Raw genomic sequence first — 25,372 nt, 5'->3', positions numbered from 1 at the left:
TGTAGCTGAAAACAAGGTGCTTTATCTTTTGAGTGAAAACTTTGTAAGAGTTTTGGGAGGCAAAACCAGTGTTTGGAAGGCTCTGGTCGTAATTTCTTTCCATTCCCTGAACAGAATGTGGGACACTGTTGTATTCCCTATAGTAGCCTCTGCTGGAGAATCTCTGTCATTGGCCAGGTAGGACATTGAGCTTGACCCAACCACTGTAGGGCACTTTCCATGAGGTTAGGGTCCGAGGGTGTGGAAAATGCTTAGATCTCAGTGCGGCACGTAGCAATACTTGAAGTTTAAACCCCTAGTCTTTGATTATTATTGAAAAATAGCCAAGGTACCATCATGAGGTGATCCCCACCGGGGAAACCGTTGGGATTGCTTGGACGGGTTATGTAAGTGCTCTGCAAAGCAGGAGTCCTTTGACCTTCCCGCTAAGGCAAAGCGATGGTGGCGAGCCTTTGTTTAACCGGTGCTAAAATGATCAAGGGAACGATGAAGAGCCTCAAAGAAATATTGGCCCTTTCCCATAATTTATATTTTCGGCTGCTAAAACTAGTTGTTGAGCAAATGCAAGGTATCTATTTTAAGATCCTGCATGTCAATATCTGACTACAGATGGCTCCGTGAATCATAGTTGGAAGAAGGAAAATGTTAGACACTAAGATATTGTTGCTAAGAGATTTTTGTACACAGTATGCTAACATGTGCTGGCAAATTTGGGAACAGTAGCAGCAGCATGCTTTGGGAGGAAAAAAAATTCAGTGCTGAAGAAACTGTCTCCAAAGGACTATTTAAAGGATAGTAACATTATTGTGCTTTGTTGTATCAAGAACTGGTGAAGATGAAATTGTCTTTCAAGCAGATAACGTACAGAAAACATCCAAAAGGTAAAGCTAATCCTACTATCTGATGAAATAGAAAGCGGAGACTAGAAGGAAAAAGAAAAAAGAAATATGCTTTGGGGTTGAAATTAAGCAAGTTTCAAGAAGATTAAAGGTGATGGTTGCTGATATTTTGCCATCTACTGAACATCAGATATATTAATATACAAAGTTAGTTCATTTCAAAATGCGTCATATTAAGCTTGTGTTACATTATATCATTAAAATCATTAGGAATTATTTTCTATCCAGGAACGAAACAGGTATGAAGATGCTGAGTAGGATTTTTTACTTATATTTTTTCATAACATTACTGTAGGGTAATTTAGGAAAACTGCCAGCATTTTCTTGTCCTGGTAGAGAATGTAGGTTATTTCTGCACTTAATATAAGCCTTTACTGACTATTATTTAAAGAAAAAAAGTTTAAATTTTACTGCTTTTCTTTATTCTATGTATATCTTATCTTAATTGAGTGAGTTTTACTGACACTCGTTACACCTGAAATAAAGCTTCCAATTGATAAAATCAATTTTACCAATTCATTCTATTTTATCAAATAAAACCTTTCAGTTCTGCTATATTTTCAACAAAAACATAATTACCTTATTATATGTACAAAATATAACACAACTATCAAATTCTCAGAATAGTAATTTGCTTCGGACAGGTTTCTAATGAGATGCATTACATCTCAACTTCAAAACGGATTACTTTTTAATAAAGTTTTGGAGTGTAAATGTAAATGTGTGTCTCCATAAGGTAAACATATGTGTCTTCTTGAGGTCGTGTTTCATGTCATCCATATTATATATATTCAGGAGTGGGGTGAGAAAGAGAGTAAATTAGTGATATTAATAGTATATTAATCAAGCGTTTGGTTTCATTTTATAATGAGGTGAACGAAGAAGCTTCCGCTAGTTCTATTTTACAATGTTGTAGCCTTGAAGTAAAAAATCAACTGTAATCAATACAACTACAAAACGTGGGATGACAGTTTGCCCTTTGATTTTGGAAAGTGGAATACGGAACTTATGATTATTCAGCTTTTCTATTTTAGATTATATTGTTATTGTAGCTGTATAGAATTTTCCAACTGGTTCAGAAAAAAACCCAACATGTTGTTGTATTTATTGAATTCTTAATGTCGTCTTTAATTGAAAATACCTGAAGTCTATGTTGTGATTTGAGCTCAGAACAATGTTTGCCAAATTGTCACGTTTTGTTGAGGAGTTAGAAAAGAATGTGTTTCCAAAGGGAGCTGAATTTGAGATATGTTCTTGTATTTATTGAATAAATAGGTATTCCTTCATGTACAAGCTCTCTGAAGTTGCAGACGAGACCAATAGTGTTTGATCAGTACATTTTTTCTCCCACACCTATGGAAAAGAAATGTGGAACACAGATTGCTTCTTGCTTTTCCAAACTGAACTCCATCTGTACCACTGAAGAGAGTTTTAAATTCTACATGCTGCTCGTATATGAGAGAAATTAATGTATATCGATTTAAGATTTTATTTTATTTTTAATTTTCTGGAGTCTGCAGGGCATGATGTTGTGTCACTATTTATGAGGGATGGGACCTCGTGGTGCTGTGTGCTGCACTGAGAGCTGGGTCTTTGCACTTCAAAACCTACATTTAATTTTCTAATGTCCTGGTGGGTGACTGCTCTGTCCTTGGTGGCACACGGTGACAAACTGCAAAGTGCCTTTAGACTCCAAAAATCCTTTACCTCTTTGTTTTACTAGGGAGAGCTTTTCTTTCGAGAGGACATGCTACAAATATGTTGAAGTTGAACTATGTTGCCTTTTCAGTGTCCCACAATAAGCACTTTTTGATTTTTTCATACCAAATTAAAAAGGTTTCTGTGATTATAAGGGAAAGGTTTGGAGATTGCCTTACTGTTGGATCATCACCTTTTTCTTGCTCTTGCAGCTATTGAGTGAATTGTTGATACATTTTTTTGTCTGGAAACTAATGCTTGTTATACATTCCTTATATTCTTCATATTAAGAAAACATGTCCTAATTATGACACATGGAAGAGCTTTTCAGGTGGTCTTTTGATTAAGGAGGTGATCCCAACCATTCCTCCTATAACCACTTGTGTTAATTCCTTGTGAGTCTCTGGCCGTTGTGAATCCTATTGCATAACAGCTGCTTGAATGGCGCTTCTTCATTGTTAAAATGACTTAGTCCTTAGTGGCACAATAAATAATTAATGATTTTTTTTAAGTCTGTGGTTTAAGTGGAAGGCAATTTCTGGAGATTGTTACAGCTACAGTGCCATTCTCAGGGTGGTGTTGCCTCTTCCCTCCACTTTCACCTGAAGAAGGGGGTATGTAGGTTGATGGACCTCAGAGCATCCTCCATATTCATCTGTGTTTTTATTGCTTGGCTGAGACTGAGCAAAGTCAAGACTGAAGTTGCATTTTGCCCTGGGATAGAGCTATCTGCTTTAACTTATAATGCCACACCTGAACTCATTGCAATTGCAAGTTTTCTTCTTGTGTGGAGCAGTTTGTTCCAATGAGCGATAATGTAATAATAGTTTTGGTGCTTGCCTTTTCAGGGACTAACCTGTAAAGCTCTAAAATTGTGTTTGCTAACAGGCTGCAAATATCCTGCTCTAATTTAATATAAACTCTACCTGTGATGCATTTCAAAAATGGAAAAAAAATCAATTGTGAAAGGTTAATGACAGGTAAAGTGTATATATAATTTCCAATTTCCCGAAAGAAACAAAGCGCTGCATTAATCACAATCAAGAAAAATCTAAATACTCGAATGTAAGTAATTGATATATTGACAACTGTGTTTATGAGGCTGAAAAGCGATGTTGGTGACTCAGTGCTGCAACTGGTATCTGGTCCAGAGTCTGAAAACTTGATAAAACTCTGCACTGAGATCTGTAACTGGACATCTGTCAGGTTCCACTGTTTACATAGGGAAGTCTTATTTGCCATTGTTAAAGTAAATTTCTTCATTAAGCGAGACTCAGGAAAGTAGAACTAACCAGGCACATCAAGTGTTTAATTTCTGAATTGACTTCTGAAAGCCAGCTTAAAAACTTACCCAGAGGGAACGTTTCTGACTGTAAATATCAGAAAACCCGGAGAAAGAAATGCCTTTCTAAAGCTGCCTCACCAGTTCTGAGGTTTCTTTCCTCATCCTGTGCCCCATGCTGGACTAGAAATCATGGGGTGCCCATGTCTCCTCCCCAGTCTCTGCATCACAGCTACTTCATTCATTCAAGTTTCTAGTTCGCGGAGCCGTCACTTGTCACTTAGTTACTGTCCATAGCAACTTGCCAAGTGCCAATTAAACTTCTTCACTACGTTGGTGACAGAGCATCTGGCATTGCCTGGCATGGCGAATAGTGAACCTCTGGAACCGGTTCCATCATTTGAAGGAAACATCTGTCTGTGAGATGATGGGGTGACTGTAACAAGCTTTTTCCTTCTACCAAGGCAGAGCAAATATGTGTGTAAACACAGAATTCCTGGTCGCGCTGTGTGTGATGTACCCTGGCAGTGACAAAGCCGCCCTCATCTCCTTGGCCGGAGGGTTGTTAACCCCGTGACTTGTTGTTTCACAGCCCTGCGAGCATCTCTCAGCTCTGACCCCTTCCAGTGACTTTTAGTTACCATGACATTATGAAAATGGAATATTGTGGAAATAGGAGGCGATGCCACCAGTCTAACTGCATGGCTTTACCCTCATTTCTTTTTATTTTGTATGAATTACCTCCTCCTGAGATAGGTTTTCATCCTTAGCTTTTCTTTCTGCTCACTTTCCTCTTGTATCTGTTTATTCAAGTCAGTCACGTCTGTTATCAAATGGAACTTGAAAATAATTAGTTGCCTGTGTTAACCCCCTTGGTGGGGTCAGTTCAACTTGGAGGGGAGGGAGCTGATAAATGGTTCACTTTGGTTACTATCATTCATATAAAATTGCATCTGATGATGATTAAAAAAGAACCCAAGAGGGTTTCTGTTCTCCGTATTGTACAGTAAATGATGTGGCAGCGATCCCAACCAAATGTCAGTGCAGCAGGGCAAAAAAATTCCGGCTTTTAGTAGAAATTGTAGATGAGAGGTTGTTTTTTCTTGTTTTCAAATGATGCATAAACAGGTTTTCTCAGGTTTACAGAATAATGTGGCTAAGAACACGTGGATTTCTGATCTAAGATAAGTGTCTTGTTTGTGCCAGAAGGACAAAACGAAAGGAGGTTTGCTACAGGAACGAAAGGCGCTGAATTCTAGTGAGGCTACTGTATGTGCAGCTCTTAAAAAGCTGCAGTTTTTGAAGCTTCAGCATAAAAGAGTCTGTCGATAGCTTCTAGTTGTAAAGTGCTACCTCCAGCCTTCCATGGTGATATTTCATGTCTGTAAACATGCGTGTGATGCATTTGGATGACTGGAATCCAGTTCCTATCGGAATTGGAAAAAAAACGCCAACCTTGCACTGTGATTTTGCTGGCTGTGCTGCTTTTTCACTGTCAGGAAGAGATGTCTTGTGACCCAAAAAAACCTCAACTAAAACCTTCTTTCCTGCCATAAGCTCTGAATTAGAAACTAGAACTTGTCTACAGAATGTTCTGAAAAGCAAAGTATGACTATTTAAAAATATTTAAATGATGAAGCATATTTTCTGCTATTACTAATACTACATTAGTATTTTATTTTCTAAAGTACGAAGAAATTTAGTACAGTTATAGAACTTTAGTAAGATTCTGATTCAGTTTTCATCTTAATTGAGGGGAGACTTTACACCATCTTAATTTGGGTCAAGCCCTGGATCTTGTGAAGCCCATTCACTTGCCCTAATGCGCTGACACTTACTGTTTTATTTGAACACACCATGACTTTGGTTCAAGATAAATGTTGGTGGAAAAGAAGCTATGGTTGCTGTGCTTCACTAAATTGAATGAGTATAATTTTATATCTTTCAGACTTTTCTCTGACTTCTTTCTCCCACACTCTTTACCCATCAAATTTGAGTGAAGTACATTGATGTTATGCCAAGAAATATTTGTACTTTAAAAATTTTCCTTGCTTTCTTTAGCTCCTAGCATATTTTCCCTTCATTTTTGCTGTTAGAATTTTACATACTGTTTTTAGCAAATTGAAGTAAATTAAATTGAGGGGAATGATACCTTAAGCTTGCTGAATCTAGTGCTTGATTCAGAAGCAAGTACAGGAAGAATTCTCTGTCAAGCTGTCTCTTAGTTATCTGGCAATACCTTTCTTCAAGTAATAAAATGTCTTTAGCACTTGAACAACATGTTTATACTTGAGTTTTAAGATCTATTCTGTACCAACAATTCTTCTATTTGAGTGACGCGGCTGCTGTCTAGCAAGCTGCCTGTCGCTGCTTTGAATTTAACAAATTTTAATGTTGAAGAAAGGTATTATTGCTTCCTTATGATTTAGAGAAAAGCCCCGATCTACACACAAATGTTGCTTTTGTGATCCTCTACCAAGCCAGGCTGCAGAATGTGAAATTGAGAGCATGTGTAGGGCTCTGCTGTCACTTGCACAGTTTGCCAGGGAGCATCATGAATTCTACTTATAGAAGCTGCACAGAGGAGGCTGGGGCCAGATTCTGCTACCTTCTCTATGCTGAGAAACAGTTTATTTCAGGAATAGTTCCTGGAATAAAGGGCTTCTTACTAATGGTTAAAATAGTATTTTCCAGGTGGGTAATTGCCTCTGTTGGCAATGAGGTGGAAGGGCACGGATCTACCTCTGGTTCTGACCTCTCCGGTATTAAGGCATGCGAAAGTCTTATATTTGAGAAGAAACACACTTTATTTTTTCAACTGTGTTCTAAAAATGGAAGTGGGATTGAGTTGAACCAGCGTTATTGATACATAATAATGCATTTTGCATCCAAGAATCCATCAACATTCAACGTAACACAACTGAGAAGGGCCCAAAGCAAAGTGTTTCCTTACTCTTAATATGGTAATGACAAAATAATTACATGATTTTCACTAGTAAGTATGGTGATATTATATGTGGGTTAATTATTTAAAGGATAAAAATGATTATACAGCACATACCACACTCATGGCTGCCTGCTGAGGATTATTTTAAAACACAAGTATATGCATATTGGGTATAACTGCTAGGTGCTATACAAACCTGAAATATGATTTCTGCCAAGAAATAGGTACGCTTGAAATGAAAGCGTAATTACTGTATTTAGCCTTTACATTGGATAGAAATTTTTAATGAAACAAGAAACAATTTGCCAAGAAAAAAAGACAGAACCTGAAAAGCATTAAAAAAAAAATAATTGTGGGGAAAACCTGGATTCAGAAGCTGAAAAATGGTATGTTCCATTGTATGTTTTAAAAGGCAATTGCTGAATATTCCAGACAAAAATAGGGGGAGAAGGAAAAGTGGGAATACAACAATGGCACAACCAAATCTCCTTACTCATATCCAATGGAAATATTTCTCTCTTTAAGCCCATTGAGATGAAAATTCAGAATAGATAGCTACACATCTGTGTTTGACAACCAAGAAATGAATGAAAAAATAAAATGATTATTTTAGAACTATATTTATTAAAGCGCTTTAAATTCCATACATATGCATACACTTTTCCAGCTCCTCTCTTTTTAGTCTTTTTTGCTCTCAGTACTTCTTCCCTGGTTATCCCATGGACTTGCATTGTAGCGCCTGTTCTCATTGTTCAGGTAAGTGGTGAGGCAGGAGCAATTAAAGGGAAATAATATCATCAACGTGTCTCTCCGAGCATTCTCCACACACCCATGTAGCTCCCAGAGCTTTGGGGATGGTGTGTTTAATGTTCACTGCTGGTTTTGACTGGCACAACGTGAAAAACCACAGCTCTTCTCGATCTCCCGAGACATCTACGATCACAGATTTCTTAGTAAATGAGGAACCGAGGGACCAAGAGCGCTGCTTCCAAATAGATTGAGATATAGTTTCCCAACATTGTTTCAGAAATTTATCGCGTTGTTGTAGTTGTGGAATAGAAGTAATAAACTGTTACTCTGCTTTGTGAAATGCAAATGGGTTTGTATGATGTTTCTCAGTAATGCAACATGCGTATTTTCCGACTTAATAAGCGATGACAATATGTTAATTGTAACTATTTTGCAATCCCTTAGGTGGCTATAATAGCGGGGAATTTTGAGCTCGCTGAATATATCAAGAATCACAGGGAAGCTGATATTGGTAAGCAAAATATTTACAGACACTGCAAATAAGTTATACGTGCTTAAGCCATGATTTTGCAAAGATGTTAAATCTGATTCTACGTGAGGGCTGATGACAGTATTGTTTCAGGGAGATTTTAGAAGGAACTTTTCTGTTTAAAATAAAAATAGAGAACAAGATGAAATGTTTTCAAAATATGCTCTGAAAATGTAAATTTGCTAAGTAATGCGAAAGGCTGGTAGATGCTTGATAAGTGTAAATTTGACAGTTTGTAACATATTCAATACACACTCACATACCTGGAAGAGCCAAATTGGCTTTTGCAGGATGTTTCGGCATCAGCCTGAAGCAATTCTCAAGTAGGAATAATTGATCAGAAGAGGAAGATAAAGAAAGATGCTTCTTTGCAATTAAATGAATATATGGCAGAAACTGTCTATCCATATCCATCAAACCGTTTCCTCCCAGTTTGGCGTGTGGCACTGGGTGAAGGCTGGTGACAGGCATTACAGGCTCTTGATAAGAAACCTTAAGGCTTTTAAAAGTTCTTTTTCCATGGAGAAGTTTTGCCATTAAAGTTAGAACCAGTTTGATAAAAGTGATTTCTAATACAGTTTAATTAAAATGAATCAAAATGCTTTCATTCAAGTTAATTAAAGTTCCTCAAGAATGTCCTGAAGTTGAACAGAAAAAGACATTCCTTTTGAAGCAGGAGGGTCTCTATTAGTCGTCTTCACTGATTTAACTCAGTGGTGCAAATCTACGGCTCTATAGTATTTAACTTCTGTGGAAAACTAGGCCAGCTCGCCTGAAACTTCAGGACTGTGAAAGAATTGCTCTGGATTAAGACCTCTGTTCCATTTCCCTTCCTGATTGTGTATGATCTGCAGGGATATAGTTAAAAATTCCCTGCACTTCCATACATTCAACTCTTTGCGTTGGGGAAACTGAGGACACATTGTGTAAAAGTTTTGCATAAAAGTCATACTTCTACATGAAAGTTCGTAGTGAATTTGGGAGGTTTTTACCTGAGATAGTGGGATAGTGCCTTTCCGTGCAAGAAGTCTTTATCCTTCTGTATTCATGAAAAATCTGATGTAAAAAATTAACTAAAAATGAACCAGTTATTACTAATAGGGTGAGCATCTTGTTTGTATTTACATGTGCATTTACTTGTGCAGTTGGTTAGATATTGAATTTTGATATTGAACTGGTCCATTAAACCTTGCTATTATTTTAGGCTCATTTAATAATTTTAATTACTTTATATTGTGAAGACGTTGAAAGGAAATGGTTGTTTAGATTCAAATGTTCCCTTCATTTCTGCCGTGTAAGTTCTTGATATTTTGGCTTGTTTGTAGAGTCAGTGCAGAACAAGTACTGCACATAGACGATACATAGTATTACATTTTACGTGTCTCTGAATGGCGTTTTTCCTCTTAAAATAGCTGTGTACGTTAAAAGAAAGAAAACAGTAAATGAGTTGCTGGTATTAATTATGTTGGGACAAGTTGCCGGTATTGATTAATTATGAGTAACTGTAAAGTAAAAGTAACACTTAAAGTATGCTTGCAATAGCCTCTTAACCTGGTTTGCATGAAACCACTGATGTTGATATTATCATTTTTTGGACTGAGCAGTTCTGCACTGCTTTTCCTTTCCCCGGCTGAGTGTGGCATCCAAGTTATGTCAATATGTGAGAGAAATTGGAATTGAGTTATGAAGTAAGTGGATGAGGATCAGTGCTGGAAACAAGAGGTGGCCATGCAGCGGAGGCTTTGGGTGGAACTTATTGCTGAAACTAAAAGCTTTCTTTAGGATTTGGTGGTTTCTACAAAAACAATTAGAAAATACACTCTGTGAGATGATTCTCAAAATTTTGCTGATGCCTTAACTTTTCCACTGAAAAACAGAAATATTGATGCTTCCGTGATTTACTTGCATTTTTTGCAAGGTGGTGGTGGACTGAACACAACTATTTAAATGGAGAGATCTGTCTTAAAGAATAAACGTTATGTGACATTGTTTTCTCCCAGCTAATTTAATTTACCCGGACATTTGTCCCTTAGGATTTATTACTAAAAAAAAAAATAAGTGAAGTCATCGAAATGTCTGTCTCTGGGAATGTTTCCCAGTTGAAAAAAATATAAAATTAAAAAAAAAATAATCAAAGAATCAAAGAACAATATCTTAAGCAGAAAACCTGAGAGCCAGTGTGCTGATGAACGTGCAGAATAATGTCAGCATTTAAACTTCAACAAGTTGGCTTTTCTTTTTTTTTTTTTTTTACTTACTTGTCTGGTTATTCACTATATTCATGTAGTTTTGGATGTATTCCAACATATATCATTTGAGTAATGTACCTTCTTAGAGCCCAGAGGCAACAGAGTGGGCAGGAATAGCAAAGAGCTTGAGAAGTATCCTCATGAAGGACAGATTGTACTATGAAATCTCTTGAGAAATGTTTCATCTTTCATCCCCCAGAGAGTGTATTGTTGGTTAGATATTGAATTTTGATATTGAACCGGTCCATTAAACCTTGCTATTATTTTAGGCTCATTTAATAATTTTAATTACTTTATATTGTGTAATTATTTTAGACTCATTTAATAAGAAATAAGTTATAACCATGGGAAATTTTTTGCGATATGTGCAGCTTTGGCTGGGTCTCTTTTTTTCTATCAAGGTTTAAGCTGGCAGATGATGAGCTGGTCAATCATTTCATAGTAAGCTACTCAATGATATTCATGATTATTTGCAGTAGCGTTCATTGGGAGGAGCGGCTGGTTTGGGAAAAACTCCATATTGCTCTAGATTCACTGCAAAAAATTCCACAATTCCTGGAAGATTTCTGATTTTTAGCCATCTTCATACGCAGTATCGTTTGCTAGAGATGCTTTTTGAATGCAAGCCTAAGATACAGCTAAGTAATATAAGTAGCAATGCTATTTTTTTTTTAGAAAGAATCTAGCTACTTTCCTGGGTATGTTGTCTTAAGGATGGGAAAATTTTAACTGGTAGTAGTGACTGGAGGTTGGACCTAACTTAGTAGTTTCAAGAGCAGTATTTTGTCTGGTGACAGAAACAAGTTTTTACATTTGTCAAATAGAAGTATCTGCAATATGAAAAATAATATTTGCCTGAAATCTCTACAGTGTCCGTGTCCATCTGTTTTGACATGTGCTAATTAACTTTTTATTCTTAGATAATATTGTTGTCCCAAACTATTGCAGTAGGAAGTCGCTTGTACTTTGGATGCAGAATGTATTGTGTGGGTGTCTTCCAGTTTGTCAGTAGTCACAAAGCTGTTTCAAGTAACGTTGCCAAAACTGCAATTAGAAGGATTTAACAGTAATGTAACGCGGGTGATTCATGGTCCTGTGCCGCGCGTTGCGGTGCTGGAGCTGCTTCGTTTGGGGGCAGAGATCGTCGCTCAACCTTTCCGTGCAACGAGGGAATTGCTGAGGAAAGGGATGAGTCTGCATGGTGCTGACAGCCAGAGCACTAAATCTCAATGAACTGCTCCACAAGAGCTCCAGAAAAATAAATTTATATGCTTAAGTGCTGGATATATCACTTATTATCTATTACACCTTTGCCTGCCAATTATATTTCATTGTCATTTAGAGTAGAATGCCATTTTAAGCTGTACGCAAAGCCTGGGATTGTTCAGTTTAAGAGAGGCTGAATTGCATGTCTTCAAGGAAGTTCTTGTATATGTATATATTTTTATATATATATGTATTTATTTTTTCCTTGGCCTGGATCTATGCCAGATTATAATGCCAAAACTATCCCTGTTGATGAAGATGATGGAGAAGCAGCTCGGGTGGGAAATGACCAGGGTATCCTTGAGCAGTAGAAAATCCTAATTTACAGCAGAACTACTAAATTTTTGTTCTGCAGATCAAATCCCATGGAGATTTTTCCTCCTTTTTATTTTTATTTAATTGTAAAGTGAATGTGTTTAGCCAGAGAGATGAAGTCTGTCTGGTTCCCTGTTATAGAAGCAAAATGGATTGAAGTTTGTGTCCAGAACAGAAGATGTAGGTGCAATTGGCAACCTGAGTAATTCAAGGAGTCCTGACCTGGTCACCTGCGTAAAAGAAAGAGGAGATTTTGCTGATAAGATTTCTCAGCTACATAAAAATGTGCTATAGAGGCCATTCAGTTGGCCAAGCTGGGTATATTTCAAGAGAAATGATGTCATTTAGGGTTTCAAAACCATCAGGACGGGGCAGAGCTGGTAGAAGCTCAGCAGCACTTTGGTTGAGGAGCATGTCCCACAATGGTCCTACCTACCCACCCATCTTCACATTGTTTCTTCAGTCTGAACAGCCTGGTTTCTCCCATACCCTCATTCTGGATGGGTGCAGCTCTGTCTCTTGGGTAATTTCACAAAGAAGCTCATGACAAAATGAGGGGTGAGACCCAGAATCCCAACGCGCTGACTCTTCTCGTGACTCTGATTTATAGCGAGTAAACGTTCTGGTGAGATTGCACTTTGAGCCCTTATATTCCTTTTTGGCTGGAAGCCCTTGTGTCTCTCAGCAAAGTGGAGTTTTGCGGAACCTGCTTCCGCGTAGCCGCAATACAAGCATAAAAATCTGTTAGTTTTTTTGTCCTATTAAGAAAAATTGACCTTTCCCTCTGAACATTTAAGACTGCGTGGGCTCCCTCACATGTGCTCCCCCTTCTTCTATCTGCAAGTGACTTCTTCCCTGCCTTTCCCACCATCAATTGCCCATCAGTCTTTCCACCTCAGGTAACACGTTAGTTGTCTGGGTGACTGGTTTGTTGAAACCTCAGCATGAAAAGTATTTAGCACAGATTTTTTTTTCTTAACTTGCTGTTGCCATCTTCAGAAGTAAACTGAGCAAAAAAGCCTTGCAAACCATTCCTGTGGCTTAGGACAATAAAAGCCACCTTGCTGTCATTAACAGGAAAAGTTCACCTTAGTCTTATTTCAGTCAAGGTTGATGCAATTTTGTAAGACCAAATCAAACATAAAAGATAAAGGATTCAGAGAAGAAGGAAAAAGGATATCAGTAAAGGATTGAAAACAGGATCCGGATTTCCTTGTATTTATTTCTTTTATGAGGTTCTAAACATAAGGGAATTCCTTTTATTTTCCCTTGACAGATGTTTGAAAGGTGAATGAATATTACAGTATCATTTAAAAAGTAATCCTATTTGAAACAAATTAAAATAATATTTTTCATAAAGCAAGAAAACCTATTACCATAAGGTACTTAGAAACTTGTTTTACAAGCTGTATGAAATACTTAGTATAGCTTCTCAGATTATTTCAATTCATCATACCCCCAAATTAGTTTTTTTGAGGAATAATAGCAACATCAAAGCAGCTTATTTTAATTATCGCTTATTTTGAAAGTCTTTGGAACCCAGAAGTGTCTTGCAGCTCAGTGACTGTTGTTCTTCTTCTGCTTTGAGGAAGACATTACATATATTCCTGATGTACAGCACAGCAGCTATACATCTTTAAAGTAATAATAATAATATCCCTTTTTAAACTTTATTTTTTTTAAACTAGCTATAGTGTATTTGTAATTTATTTAACTTCATGCATTTATTTATTGCAAACTAAGAGGAAGTAATGGATTAAAAGATGTGATGAACAGGAAAGTTAATCCCTGATTGTTTTCATCCAGCCTGCAGCTGTCTGTGAGTAAATGAGCACAGCAGATTTAGGAAGCATTTGCTATACAGAATTTACTATGGCTTCTATAGGATGGAGGTACAAAACCCAATCATATATGTAAGAATATCGAAGCTTTCATTAGATACAGATACGCAGATATTAAGTAGGTTGCAAGCCGATAATCCTTTGACTCGGATAACCTATTTTTAAATGTCTTTTTGCCTTGGTTCTTTGTGATGAGATGAATTTTCAGATGGATTAAATGACATGGGTTGTTCTTCCTCAAGTGAACAAGGTTTGTTTTCTATTGTGCATCTTGTCCTTCAGCAGCTCGGAAGCGATAGGGTTCTTTTGTTTGATTATTTTTGTTTCCTTTTTTTGCTTTTGATAAAATGAAACACATGGAGCTGGTGTGCGAGTTTTTGGTAGTTGATTAGCAGACTAACTAATACTTGGATACTGTTGCTAGGCTTCAAGTCAGAGTCCCTGTATTCTCTATAATTATGCTGAGATATGTGTTTGTGATGGTTTGTCTGTGCTTTCACACAGATATTTTTTCTTTCTTTCTTTCTTTTTTTAAATATTGAAAGTCTGCTAACGTGGTAGGCTTACCCTTTAAAATATACCTATTCCACACCGGGCAATTGCTTTTAAATAAGACGTGTTTTAAGTATGAGTAAAAGTATTTATTCTTATTGGAATTGTGAATGTAAATATTTTAAGAAATACACATTTTATTGTGGAATAAGCGAAACAGGTCTTTCAAAAGACAAGGGTATTAGTTGGTTTGTGGTAAAACTGCTTTTCTAACCCATTTTCTTTAATTAGATCAGAGTGATTGAGGTCAGCATTCTTGCTTTTTCAGCTGCAAGTGTTTTTATTAAACGCTAGCCAGCCCAATGAATATTCTGGTTGTTTACTTACCTATTCTGGTTTCGGGAACCATGTAGTAATTTTGATTTCCAGAAATCAAATGCCTGCAGAATACTTCTCAAGTTAGGAGAAATCATACTGAGAAAGGTAAAAGCAGAAACAAGAAAAGGCAGCGAATCAAAAGACTTAAAAATCTACACAACTGTCAGCAGTATGCAATGACTTGTTCTATATTTATCACATGTTACTTAATAGAAGCAAAAGGGACACAAGCACATGTTATAGCCTGTGTGTTTGTCATTTGAATGTGAAAAATATTAACGTGTTTCATATGCAAGCGGGCGTTTTAATGAGGGAAAAGGATGATATTAGTTTAATCAAGGTGGCAAAGGCACCAACATCTTAATTGCTGACATTTTAAATGCATTTTGTTTGGTAGATTGTCATAGTCCTATGTTCCCTTTTGCAGTTTGTTTAAAACACCTCTGCAAAATTAATAGTTGTTTCTCATGGCCATAGGAAAATCCAGTTACATTAATGACTTTTAAGCTGGGTTACAACTGAACGAATATTGATTGGTATGAAGTAAATTTGTTGCTGTTATTTTTCTGTTTTCCTCTGAAGGGTTGTGAGGAACAGGGCGTCATGTGCTCAGTCTTGCGATGTGGTAGTGAACAAATTGGAAAACTGGGAATTGTGGTCTGTTAATGTAATTACATACCAAAATGTAGGACAGAGCTTGAAAAAACCTACAGTAGTTTTCTTTTTCGCTTTGATCACATGTAATTTTTTTTTCTTTGTGAGTTATTACAGAATTGTGCAGTAACTAGTTTGGTTTCAAAGTTTAATCTTTCAGAAGTTGGTTATTCTTTTGGCCTTTGACCCTTGGTGCATTCTGTGCATATCATGTGAAGGTACATGTGAAGTCTTGCAGGTTTATGTAGTGCATGGTCATTGCCTGTGATTTCTTAGGCTTACTCTAAATTGCCCAGAGAGATGGTGGATGAACCATCCCCGGAGACATCCCAGGCCAGGCTGGATGGGGCTCTGAGCACCCTGAGCTGGTGAAGATGTCCCTGCTCATGGCAGGGGGGGCACTGGGGGAGCTTTGAAGGTCCCCTCACAACCCCAACTGCTCAATGATTCTATGATCTTCAGTGCCTTTGAGTTAGTTTTGGTCTTGGGAAGAACTCTGTGGTCTGAGCAGTGGGTGCAGGTCACGCAGGACTCACTGGCTTATTCCTATCTTCTTTCTGGAGGTGTTTGAGATGTTTGGAAGGGTGGCAAAGGGAGAGAGGAAAGGAAGGGTAAGAATTGGTCCATGTTTGGTTCTTGCTCCAATCTTCATGCTCAGACCCACATGGCTCTAAGTGTTTCTAGGGCCTCCAGCTCCCACTTCCCCCAAATCTGGCTTCTAGCTGCTCCATAGTCCACTCATTTCTCATCAGGAGAAATGCTCCTCACCTTCTCTGCTCCATCTAGGCTGGGACCTGTATATCCCGTGGCTGGGAGCTCTGCTTTTGTTTTGGTGATGTTCCTATCATCAGAGTGAGGTTTCATCACGGAGCAGGGTCAGTTACCTTCCCCAAGCCCTTTAAAGGCTGAGTGTGCCCTAAGGCATGGTCCTTTCACCGGGATTGCCTTTTTTTGTTCTTTTATTTATTTATTTTAAATATCTTTCCCTGGCTTAAACTGCTGAGGTGGTATCCAAGGGAGCAAAGTCAGAGGCTGTGTACAGAACTAGTGCAAATCGCTGAATTAAAAAGTGAAATAAAGCTGTAGAGCATAATCAGTAGGAATAAAAATATTCGTGTATACGAGGGATAGTTGCTCTGACTGGGGACAAAAACCGAATGTATTTTTGTATATCAAACAGGTTATCAAATGAATAAGATTAGGCTGAGGGGATGTGAAAATAAAGTAGTACTTCTGAGTTTATATGGGATCTGAAATTTGTTTAGTTTTGCAGGACATAAATGATAAAGCTGGAAGAGGTTTATGCGATCATGCTGTCTGACCTTCTCCCTAGTGCAGATTGCAGAATTTATATTAATACCTGCTTGAACTGGATTATAGCCAGAAAAAAACATTTTGTCTTGTTAAAGACCTTCAACAATGTAAATGGGATTTGCAAAATTGTATCTTAGTCTTGCTGTCTGATGGTTTTAGATCCATTTGTTAATTGTCCTAGAGTTGATTACCCCATCTTTAAACAGATGGATCTTGTTTCTAATATCAGCTTGTCGGGCTGTAGCATCTGAACCCTGAGTATCGCTGGGTCTTCTCAGCTCTGCCCACATTTCTCTTCTAAATCCACTCCTTTCTTAGCGACAAGGAGCTGATCTCAGCTGTTAGAGAGGTAAAACTTGAATGGAGATTTAAATGGAATGTAAGAAACTACCATGGACTTACTGCATTTTATTACTATTTCTGTTAACTTTTCTCAGGGTCCACTAAACTCTGTATACCGAGACTTTCTGTAATTGTGCCTTTTTGAGAGATGGCATGCCCTTTGGCAGTCTGTGATCAGTGCGTTTCAATTGTGATATATATATAGGTCTCTGTTTAATAAAACAGAAGGGTCTGAATGGCAATATTAGAAAATTAGAAGTCCTGCACTTTGTATGATAAGTCATGGGAGCCTTGAATGCAGGTGGAAGATATGAAACAGCCCAACAAGGGATAATACAGAAGAAAAATTGTTTGAAGCATCTCCCAGAGAATTCTGGTATTCCTGAAAAGCTGATGTATTTTCTTAAATCGTTTTTCAACATGAACCTCAAGAGCTCTCGAAGGTTGTGACAAACGCTATGTGGGATTTCAAGCGGTGAAGCCAGGTTAAAAATAGGGGCAGGACAAATTGAGAAATGGATGTGTGCAGAATCCCGTGGATTTCTGGTTCTCCCATTTACAATGGTGAGAACACAGGAAAAGCAGATAAAAGGACATGAAATAAATGCTAGAGTTTAAAAAAAAAGAAAAAAAAAGAGGACAAAATAGAGATGGACAAGAATAGTCAGGTAAGAAAATACCTGTGTTTCTCAAAGTAAAAACAAAAGGGAGGCGAGTGGGGATAAGAAACTCTCAATGTCATGTAGGTCTTTATGCTGAGCACTTCATCAAAAGCCTTTTTATGCACCCAATTTCCTTTATATAATTAAGCTACCAGTAGAGTACAAAGTGAAGACTAATGACACAAGGGTGGATTTGTAACTTCTAAATACGTGGATTTTTATGTGCCAGTGTATATCTCAATTGCCACATGAATGAAAATAATTAGGTTTGATATAACTCCCATTGGGGAGAGGAGCATCATCCATGGACTAATTGGATTTGGATTAGGATAGCCTTCCAAATACAGAAGCAACTTGATTACATTGCGAACCATATAAAACACGTATTTATATGAATGAAAAACTTTGTATGACTATAAAACTAAGTATTTGTATGAGCACAGTGATTGCAAGGATAATAGTTTTCTTTTAGGTTGGTTCAAATAACCTTTTTAAGTCAGGCTTTTCAGTAACAGATAATATCCTCCATTTGGAACAAATTTATTACAATTCAGTGACTCCCTTACTTGGAACTCCTCTTTCTTTTATGCTAAATTTATATTTGTATCATTTTAAACAGCTAAACTTACTGGTTTTCTTCCAAGCTAGATCAGACATCAAAATTAAGTTGATGTTATGTTTTCCATTCAATATACAATGGTTTGGCAATTTACTTTAAGAACCGAGACTTCACTGTAGTAATTTGTTTTGAATATCTCATGAATAATCTGTTTTTCATAACAAGGTATTTGTGTCAGAATTTTAGTGAAAATTGATCTTGTAATATACAGTCTCTTTAAAAGGGAATAATATCCTCGTAAAAGACCATTTGTTGTCAAATTATAGATGAGGCTTGATAAAGGGACAGGCTTTGAAGCACACTGCTTTGTAATGAGTGTAATATTTCACACCGTATTTCACACTGTTCACAATATTTCACGCTGTTGCTGTTACTCCATTTATGTCTCAATCTCCTGGGCTATCACACCGTGGAAGATATCTCTCTTCAGACTAAACACTTTTCTGAGTATTTAAATCAGATTTTCTTAGCACCTTGGACAGAGTTTCCAGGAAGTCCAAGACCACTGAGACTACTTGAACCTTTTCCATCTCTCCCTCTCTATTTTAATCAACTCGTATTTGGAGATTTTTTCTTTTTGCCTCTTTGGTTTCATTGCCAGATGTCCACTTCATTGACACAAAAATATGGTTTGGATGATTCTTCTGTATTTTGCAGCACTAAGGGTGGCTGGATCAGAAGGACGTCGTCTTCACTGGTTTCCATGGTTCTTCCCAGTTGCAGCGGTGGTCCTAAAGGATGTGTACATTGTTTGTTACCCTGACTGGTTTTTAAGGATATCGGAGAAATAATTGCTTTGGAGTTATCTGGCTTTGTGTGTTTTCAGGAACAGTTGAAAATGTAAATTATTTCCAAGCATAGTAATATACAACAGAATTTATGGATGGCACATGTTGTTAAGGAATGAGAATTTTAACTTCTTCAGTTTCCAAGTTAACTAATTAGATAAAATTTTCTTTACTAGCCTTTGTAAACCATTATTTGTACAGGGATGGACATTTTCCATCTGCACAGCTGCAAGTACCAGACTGGGCTGCGCTCTCCAGTTCTTCCAGTCTGCCCAGTATGGTTTACATGCCCTGGGAATCCTACAGGTGTACAACAACATTTTATCAGACAATCTCTATTCTGGTCTATTTTTTTTTTTCCTTATCCTTTCTGTGTCTGTCTTGACAATTTCATATGCAGGTTTTGAAGTTGAAAGACTATTTTCTGCTCCATTTTCTAAGTAATGTTGCTGAAATAATTGTTTAGAATTTCTCATAAAAGACAGAATTGTGATACCATCTTGATTCAGAAGAGGTTGCAGAGTAAATATTCTCCGGCAGAGTGGCTATAATTGGGTGAAATCCATGCTGAATGGAAACAACAAAAGATTTATTGAATTGAAGAGGCAGGAAGATTTACAGCGTTAAGATTGTATTGTTTGTATGTGTGTAGGAGTATCTCTAGTTTTCTGTTGATTATATATTTCTACCAACTCCAGCAGACTAGGACTTCAGTACCCTGGTAAAGATACCATCTTAAAGCTACCATCCTAGCTGTTTGGCTTTTAGAAATAAGGAAATAATGAAAAGAAAGTGTCTGGACTTTATTCCTCCTCCTGAAGTATTCTCTTATGAAAATAATAAAAAAAAATTACTTGATAAATTGCCATTCTCTAGATATAATCTTTTGTATTAGAGCATTTGCTACTTGGGAAACTGCTGCTTACGTCTCTTTGGAACATCTGAGATAGCAAAATTTAACATAAATTTCGTGATGTGTTTTCAATGTGCCTTATCAAATCTATAATTTAACACAAATGATTTCTTTATCCGGAAGAAATTATTTGTTGCTGCTGAAAAAGACCTTCCAAGTGCAGAGTGTCATTTTGCTGCCTTGTCCTTTGACTTTATCTTTCCTTTTCTTTTTTGGATCTAACACTGAGCCACTAATACCTGTAGCACTTGTTGGATTGCAGGCATCAAGGTGCATGTGTACCTTGACCTCAGGGATTTTAGCAGCCTAAAATGAATGTTTTATGTGTGTTACTTGCCCTCTTCCTCCATGTCCCACTTACGTGAGTGGTCCTGCAGAGACGAGAGTCCCTGTAGCCCATATCCCACAAAGACACGCTGTTTGTTCAGATTTATCTTTATCCATCTTTTGAGGGCTAAGCTTTTTATTTTGGGTCAAAGCATGGCTTATCTTGCCAGCTTCATTAACACTCTTGAGAATGCCAGGTGCTAAAGAGCTCTATTTTTGCTGTGCAGATGAAGTGTGTCTAGTTTCTTGTGGCCTATTTTTACATATTTCTTCATTCTGTGACTTGGAAAAGCTGTGAAGGGAACAAAGAGTTCGCGAATAGCCAGGGAAAACTGCTATGATATTATTACAGGAAAATAAAGGGGAGGGTATATCTGTGAGATTCCATTTCTGAGAGGGCATGGGATTAAAATTAAAGGCAGAAAATGGTGCATATAAAACCAAATAAAATAAAAATTGGAATAGCACATTTTGTTAGCTATATTACATCAGTCAATAGACTATTTCCATATAATTCTATGAAAAATCCTTTTAGTTCTCTGAATAAAGGATTCTTAAGTACCAGGGGCGGAGGAATTTTCTCCCTCATCCACAGGTATTCCAGGGCATTCTTATTTAGCATTCAGTATTAAGCAGTTATCTGCAGAAAGTGAGGAGATGCTGAGGAACCTGATGGCTTTTTTTCCCCAGAGGAAGAGGGACACGATGTATTGGGGGTGTCTGCTTAAAGCCAGTGGTCCTGTCTTAAAAATGGCCAACTGAGCTGTAGGGAGCTTGAGGGAGGAGAGGAGATGCTCTGTCCCACAGAGGGCAAGGTCTGGGATCTTGCTCTGCAATAGAATCATAGAATCCTTTCGGTTGGAAGAGACCCTCAAGATCATCGAGTCCAACCATTAACCCACCCCTGTCACTACCCCATGTCCCTGAGAACCTCATCTCTGCATCTGTTCAATCCCTCCAGGGTTGGTGACTCCAACACTGCCCTGGGCAGCCTGTTCCAATGCCCAACAGCCCTTTGGGGAAGAAATTGTTCCCCAGATCCAACCTCAACCTCCCCTAGAGCAACTGAGGCCGTTTCCTCTGCTTCTGGTGCTGGTTCCTGGGGAGCAGAGCCCGACCCCCCCTGGCTCCAAGCTCCTTTCAGGCAGTTCAGAGATCAGAAGGTCTCCCCTCAGCTCCTGTTCTCCAGCTGAACCCCCAGGTCCCTCAGCCGCTCCCATCACACTTGTGCTCCAGCCCCTCACCAGCTGCATTACCCTTCTCTGAATCAAGTTCAAATACAGTTGATACTCGTGGAATGAAACCCAGAAAAATAGCAGAGAATCACTCACAATGACTTGCAGCGTAACGGTAAGGCAAAAGTTCCTAAGACTAAGCTAACCAACCCATTTTGGTCTTCCACGTAGATCCTTTGGACTTTTGGACACTCTTCTTGTCCCCCAGCTCTCTCTGGTTGAGTACCAGGAGCTGAGTGCCTCAGACAGCGCTCTCCACGTGTCTCAGTGTTGTATTTGCTTTTTACTACAGCACCGTGACTCCAAGTGTATCTGTGACTTTTGAAGGCAATCTCAAAGATTTTCTGCATGTGCTCAGAGGCAGCAGCTGGGAAACCACTTGAACTGAAAGGCACAGAGCTAAGCTTTGTGCTAAACCCTGTTCAACATCAGAAAGCCTCCAGGCAAGCGGGTTGTCAGCGTAGGCTGGTGCTGTACTAACGTATTGATATGGTGTCAGTCGGGCTTGAGGAATGGTTTGAAAGAGCTCGTGTGTCTGCCCAGCAATACAAAGTCAGTTTGTGATCTGCTGGAGCATCCTGAGTCTTTTCTTCAGCATCGCTACCATGTACTCACATCCTGTCCTGGATTTGTCTAATTGCCAATTCCACCCTAAATAAGAGATTTATAATTTTTTCAGCTGACAGCGCCTTACCTGTTTCAGATAATTTTTCCATTTAATCATGATTACTGTCATGTTTCTTTTCTTCATTGTCACTTTTCCTAATTTTTCTTTTGCTTTTGTCAGTGCCAGCTTTTCTGTTCTATATTGTGCCCCTGTGCTCTCCCAGTTCTGTGCCTTGGTTATTCAACTTCTATTCCCCCGTAAGATACAACTCTTTGGTGTTTGAGGAAGCTGCTAAGGTTTCTGCATGTTGACTTTTCCTTTCCCGCAGTGATTTTATGTGAAACTCTAAGATTATTGGGATAAGGAAAACACTTTGATTGCCCCTTGTCCTAAAAAAGAGCTTCGCTGAATCTCAGCCCTGTGCAGGGAAATCTGCATTTTTTCAGAGCTTGAATGATGCAAAATTAAAACTCTCTCTGTTTATCACGCCACTACATGCGCAGCAGTTGAGTGGAACAGTGGTAAATTCTGGAAGTAATATATGAGGTACTCGAACTTCAAGTATAGCGAGTGCAGTGGTATCTTATATACTGCTGTGTCGCAACCGCTGGCAGATCTGCTGTGGTTTATGACGGCATTGGGTTGCCAGCAAGGGATTAATAGTTTAACCTGCCTCCAAGAAAAGATTGCATTAGGACAAATAAGAAATTACAAGCAGTTGTAAAATATGTTGTTGGCCTAAGATTGGATTCCTGAACTTCCATGTTCTACAAGTTCTATGACATTTGGTGTTTGGAGTTTAGGAATTAAAAATAGCTGCAAGCCATCCCAACAGCTTGCTGCCATTCTTTCTTTCTAATCCGTACTTAGGACAGAGTAGGTTTTTTTGCTTTGAGTCATTAGCATAACAATGTTTATTCAGATGTCTTTGTAAACAACAGATGCACGTTCTTACACGTGAAGTTAACCAAGACAGACGAAAAATATAAGAACTGATCTGACATTCTTTATTCCAGCTAAATGAAAGAAAACTTACATTACTTAGATTCCTAATATACAGGCTGTTTCAAAAGGTGGACCAAATTTCAAAGATACAGTGATTTCAAATTGGGTCCATCATTTTCATCGTATTTATTGACTAAGGCCTGGAACTGGTCTGCTTCCAAAGCTGATGAAGGTTTCTCTCCACGTGCCTGCACTGAAGGATGATGATGATGATGATTATATATTTTTATATACATATATATATATATATATATATTTTTTTTTAACTAAGAGAAGATCTAGTTGAGTCAAAATCCCTGTGGGTTATCAGTGCTTGTCATCCTTTTGTGGAGTGGAGTACAGGTTATTATCTTAGAAACTACATTTCAAAAGTTATTTGCCGGCAGAAATTTTATGCCATTAAGCATGATTTTTGACATGTCCAGAGATTTGGAGGGAGTAGTACTTAATAAGAGCATTTAGATGGTGGACTTAAGTATGTGACATTTGCAAACAGAATTTGGGATTTGTTTGTTGATTTACTTTGATTTTCTTATTAAAAAAATAGAATTGTCTGAAAGCTAGTTTAGGGTTTCCCCCTTTTTGGACAATCTGCCTCTTTGAGGCAAATAATAGGAAGTTCAAAGAATGGAGAGCTTGTTATTAAGCCTGGGGTGTTGCCAGTGGTTCAGAGAACGGGGTCCCTGCGTGCGGAGATGCTCTGGTCACCATGGTGACGGTGCTTTGATTGGAACGCTGTGGTCCAGCATCCCGCAGCATCCCGCGGGCTGGTCCCCGGGAATTGCTCTGCCCTCAACTTGCCTCTTTGCAAATCGGGTGGTTTTTCTGTTTATTTTTCTGCAGTTTCTTCTGCGGCAGCTGATGAGGGAAATAGTTCAGTCGATGGGGGAAGTTTTTCTGGTGTCTAAACGCTGTTACGCAAGCGACAAATCGTGTTCTGCATTAAAGAAGTGTAAATCTGGGTAAAATCCATATAAATTATTAGGGATTTGGACCAGTGCCTTATCTTAGGGTGTGTTTGGGTTTCCTCTTGAAGAAGAAAAAAGACAAAATCTTTTAAGTCTTTTTCTTGCAGCTGGTGGGCTTGTCCTGTGCCATCTGAAAAATATCTATACAGATTAAAAAAACCTGCTTCACTTCTAAGTGAAAAAACGGAGTAAGTTGTGAGTAAAGAGTTGCTTAAAACCAAAGATTCCCCATTTAGTTATAGTTAGTATTTAGTAACAGCACGTTCTTGACATCCGAAGATAAAACTGTAACGGGCTTCTGATATCCAAATGTTTGTACTGATGCAGTGCTATATGCAAATTAAAAGCTAAAATAATTTGATTAATACTGGGTTCATGTACAATAGCAGTTATGCTGGTTTCTGAAACAGCAGGTTACACTGACATAAGCTTTGTGTCTGGCTTTTATAGATTACACCAGCATATGGCTTAGACACTGTTACCATCCCTAACACAACAGGCTCTAATTTTAGAATGTCCTTTACTGGTTACAGCTAAATTATTTTTGTCATATACTTCTGGTTTTTGGGTTTTTCTTTTGAGAAAAGTAAAGGGTTTTTTTGTTTGGGGTGTTTTAACAATCATGCTGAAGTCCATTAAGCTTTGTGGAAACTAGAAAGAAAAAGGAAAACAATGAGTCACTAAAATACATGTTGTGGAGGATTAAATTCTCTCTTCTGGTTGAATCACTTCCAGGCAATAAGGAAAAGTCAGCCAAGTATCACATCATGTTAAAGAAGTCTCAGAATTTTGGCAAGATATATATATATTTCTTTTCTTCGTAAATACTCTTAAAATTTGACTTTGGGAAAACCAAAGTCATCTTGGCTCCATGAGAGGTGCCTGTGAGGGGCTGGGCACGCAGGGTGTCCTGATACTGGGTGGCACTGGTGTATTATGGAGTCATTTGACCATCAGTGAACAGCACTGGGAAAATATGGTGTGTTCCTTAACTTACGTTGGAGTCCTTGTCACCCAAGATCGGCATTTTCCTGAGCTGTTTAAAACTATCTAAAGAAGCAAAATATTCAAGTCCAGAAATTTGTTTCCTGGGGTGTCAGGCTGGTATACACTCATTAGAGATCATTAGCAATTAGGTAGCAGTCTGTGACTTAACTCCCTTATACAGTTCTGTAGATGTAGAATTAGAAGAAATGGGGTTTAGTCATGACAATCCACATATACTCTGACCATTTTTTTTTTATGATAGGGCCATTACATTTATAATTATCCCATAAAAGCTACAGGGTGTC

The 25,372-nt window shown here is 38.0% G+C and overlaps 1 protein-coding gene across 1 annotated transcript in view; it reads left to right on the top strand.

Moving 5' to 3' along the window:
• Positions 1-25,372, top strand: part of SHANK2 (SH3 and multiple ankyrin repeat domains 2) — a gene marked incomplete at both ends in the record, with an annotated part of 273,237 nt that overhangs the window by 26,954 nt on the left and 220,911 nt on the right. The window contains one exon of the mRNA XM_082059244.1: positions 8,021-8,087. Within this exon, the coding sequence (XP_081915370.1) occupies positions 8,021-8,087 (67 nt within the window). The remainder of the gene's footprint in view (positions 1-8,020; positions 8,088-25,372) is intronic.

This window comes from Streptopelia decaocto (assembly GCF_964273445.1).
Source record: "Streptopelia decaocto genome assembly, chromosome: 7".
NCBI classification, from domain to species: domain Eukaryota; kingdom Metazoa; phylum Chordata; class Aves; order Columbiformes; family Columbidae; genus Streptopelia; species Streptopelia decaocto.
Note: the sequence above shows the minus strand (reverse complement) of the source record. Positions and strands in the feature narration are given on the sequence as shown.